The sequence below is a fragment of the Apaloderma vittatum genome, unplaced genomic scaffold, assembly GCF_000703405.1.
Source record: "Apaloderma vittatum isolate BGI_N311 unplaced genomic scaffold, ASM70340v1 scaffold20499, whole genome shotgun sequence".
Taxonomy (NCBI): Eukaryota; Metazoa; Chordata; class Aves; order Trogoniformes; family Trogonidae; genus Apaloderma; species Apaloderma vittatum.
This window is the reverse complement of record NW_009733743.1, coordinates 14,692-18,230: the sequence shown is the minus strand read 5'-3', so window position 1 is coordinate 18,230 and position 3,539 is coordinate 14,692. Positions and strand designations below refer to the sequence as shown.

The window sequence follows — 3,539 nt, the reverse complement described above, 5'->3', positions numbered from 1 at the left end:
GTAATTGCTCATGTAACCCCCCACAAAATCATAAATGGAGTGGATTAGGAGATTACATCATCAGTGAGAAAATTCCACCTTTGTAATCTCCTGCTGGGCCTGTAATCTGCAAGACTTTCCCATTTTACCTTCTTCCTATTTTAGCCCTGAACTCTTAATGCCTGGCAGGAGCCCATTACCCCCCTGAGCCTCATTGGCCAGCGAGGGATTTGCTGGGTACTTAAATGTCACTCTCTGGTCCAAAGAGGTTTTGTCCTTTTGAGTTTTCCTGGGGAGAGGCGACTTTTACATCCATCAGCACCGACCGACACCGAATCGGGACAGCCCACGCACGAGGCAGCCTGTTTTGTCCCTCTACTGCAGCACTGGAGACGTTTGGACTTTAAAGGCAAGAAGCAGAATTTAAAGGGAAGCCCTCAAAATTTCAGAAAACATCCATTTTTGGGTGCAAAGTGACCAGCACTTTGTGCGGAGATGGGGAACATGGATGGGAAAACCGTGGAGGAGCTGAGCACTACCGAGTGCCACCAGTGGTATAAGAAGTTCATGACGGAGTGTCCTTCTGGCCAGCTCACCTTGTACGAGTTCAAACAGTTTTTTGGCTTGAAAAACCTGAGTCCATCAGCGAACAAATACGTTGAGCAAATGTTTGAGACGTTTGACTTTAATAAGGTAAATATTGTTCTTCGCGCTCAGCCTGGGCAGGGATGGGCTGTGCTCTGCTCCCCGCGTGCCATCGTGTGTGCTGTATTTGGGGGAATGTGCTGTAGAAGGTACCTCAGTGTGCAGGGTCTATTCTCTATGGCCTCAGAAAATACAAAATCAGTTATGTCAGGCAAAAATGTGTCAGCAAGATTGCCTCACCTGCTGGCTGCCCTGGGAGAAAGGAGGCTTCTCTCAGAATGGATATTTCCTTTTGAGTTTCAGATTATTAAAACAGCGGGGTTTTATCTGGTAGTCTGTGATCCGTTTGAGAAGAAGTGCCCTTTATTCCTTAAATATCGAATGTTGTGACAAGCAAGGAACAAGCAAGCGGCGTGAGAACAAGTGCTGCATTCATGCAGAAACAGCGAGTTCCCAGCCATGCAGCGAGGCATGAGCTATGGCTTACAGAACGGGTTTGGCTTCCTATTGTTTTAAATTATAAATGGCTTACAGTTTCATTGATTTTATTAGATGTGCTTGGTCACATATGATACAGAGCTTGCCCTTTTGCTCCCCATGGAGAGGCTGCGCCCCCCGGGCCGGGGCTGTGCCGGAGCCCGCAGCAGGGCAGCCCCGAGCTTGCACTCCCCTCGGTCTCGCTGCTGTCCTGTCTCGGGAGCCGTGCCAGAGGAGCAGGTGGATGCTCTGTCTCCGAGAGGAAACAACATCCTCCTTTAGTTGCAAACGATTTGAAATTGCACCCCGTGTGTGATAAGAGGAATATATTTTATGGCAACCTGAAAGGCTTAGTGGGCTTAATCCCAATGAAAATAATACAATTTAGGCCTTAAATCCTTTAGGTATTCTGTTTATGCCTTGGCCTTCAGCTTGCTCACTGCCCCATGCTTGAACGCATGCCTGAAAAGGGAGTTGATGCACAGGAAATCGTGCTGGGAACGGGGCTCAGTAACTATTTATACCTAATCTGGCTCTTGCAGCAGAGGGATGAAGCAGATGATCTCTTCTTGAACCTGCCCCGTGGGGCGGTGGCTTTGTTCATTGACAAAACCCTGGCTTATTCCCTCCTCACAACTCTCTGGTTTACAGGATGTACCATCTCCCTTCAACGTGCTTTGTAGCTCGCTGGCACGTGCCAGCACGATGCTCTGCGGGGAGCACCACGGGGCAGTGCCTGGAGGCACCACGCTCACCCCAGCCCAGCTTTGCTTCAGTACCATCACCCTGGCTGGAGACCCGGCTGAATGGTCCTAATGCCATGGGGTGAGCAAACACCTAGGAGGAAAGTTAAAGATAAAACCATTTTTTGTGCTTTTGACGCAACCAAATATGAAGCAGATATAGAAATGGCACCGCAACAGAGCCGTGCCTTCACCTCCCCAGGTGTGGGGGTAATTCCTGAGCCGGTTCCTCTCCTGGAGCTTTGCACGTGAGACCCCCTTGCAGCAGGGAAGAGCTGCAGGTGTGTGCACGTGGGATAACGTTAGGTAATCCTCCGGGCTTCATCTGCATAAGCCTGTTCCTCTTCGGCCTCTGAATTACCACCGCTTTGCATAAAGAGATTGCTTTAGCACGGGTTGGCTTTCGAGGCTTCGTTAGCCCCCAAGCGAGGCACACACGGCGAGTTCGCTCGTTACCACCACGCACCAGCTCTGCATGGGTTCAGTGGAGCCCTCACAGCACGGTGCCTTGGCTTGAACCTGCTCTGATGGTGGCGGCCACTCGCTGGAGTCTTCCAGTGGGCACTTCCCAAAGGGACCAGGAAAATCCCCTCCTGCCTGACTCTTTGCTTTTAAGCTCATCTAGCTTCTAACTTTCTGCTTTTAGGATGGTTACATAGATTTTATGGAGTATGTGGCAGCTCTGAGTTTGGTCCTGAAAGGGAAGGTGGATCAGAAGCTGCGATGGTATTTCAAGCTCTACGACGTGGACGGGAATGGCTGCATTGACCGGGGAGAATTGCTGAATATCATCAAAGTGAGTGGGCTCAGCTCCTTCCATTTTTACGACAGACGACAGTCGTTAGACTCGGGTAGACAGAAAGGCTGTAACAGGAATATTCCAGCCCAGAAGACAACTCCCTGGTAAATTAGCAGGTACTGGCCAAACCTGCTGCTTGTCCTCTGCCAGTGCTCCCAGCGGGCTGGCCTGACTGGAACACCCCACACCCCCGCGGCCCCTGCACGCCCCGACACGCAGCAACCCCTCGTCTTCCCGCCGCAGGTGGTTTAACCACGTCCACTGAAACCTGGGCTCAGATAAGCACTTGAATTAATCGCGGGATTTTGAGAGGTGAACGGCTCCTGGCTTATCCCAGTATGCCCACTTAATCTTTTAATGCATTGATTGCCCTTTTAAAGCGATTTTAATCTCCAGTTTTTTAGAAGAAGTTTTTTAGAAGCTAAGTGCCCACAAAAAAGTTTGGCCTCTCCAGTCCGGTCACTTAGTCACTTGTACTGATGGGCACACACATCTGCACAGCCCTCAGTAATTGTCCTCCCTGTCTTCTTTCCCTCCAGGCTATTCGAGCCATCAACCGGTGCAACGAAACGATGACGGCTGAGGAATTCACAGACATGGTGTTTGACAAAATTGATATAAATGGAGATGGTGAGGAACTCCCTTATGCAATGCCAAGCACCGCTTCTGCTTTCCCCCTTACCCGCAGTTGGGTCTGCCAGAGCCACACCAGGTGCTGGATGTCCCGAAGCACCGGGGCATGGGGAGAGCTGGCAGAGAGTGGCTCTCCAAGGAGGTTTAGCTCCTCATCCCCTTCGTGGGCTGCAGCCAGCCCGAGGGGACACCACAAAATCGCCCTAATGCCCCCGGCAGGACGGGGACCCACGGGGGGGAGGGCCGGGAGGGGCGTTCGGGGG

General features: G+C 51.4%; 1 protein-coding gene across 1 annotated transcript in view; it reads left to right on the top strand.

Annotated features, from left to right (window-relative positions):
• The first annotated feature begins 474 nt into the window (after positions 1-474).
• GUCA1A (guanylate cyclase activator 1A (retina)) overlaps positions 475-3,539 on the top strand; it is a 3,332-nt gene continuing 267 nt past the window's right edge. The window contains exons 1-3 of the mRNA XM_009876033.1: positions 475-672; positions 2,491-2,640; positions 3,183-3,273. Of these exons, the coding sequence (XP_009874335.1) occupies positions 475-672; positions 2,491-2,640; positions 3,183-3,273 (439 nt within the window). The remainder of the gene's footprint in view (positions 673-2,490; positions 2,641-3,182; positions 3,274-3,539) is intronic.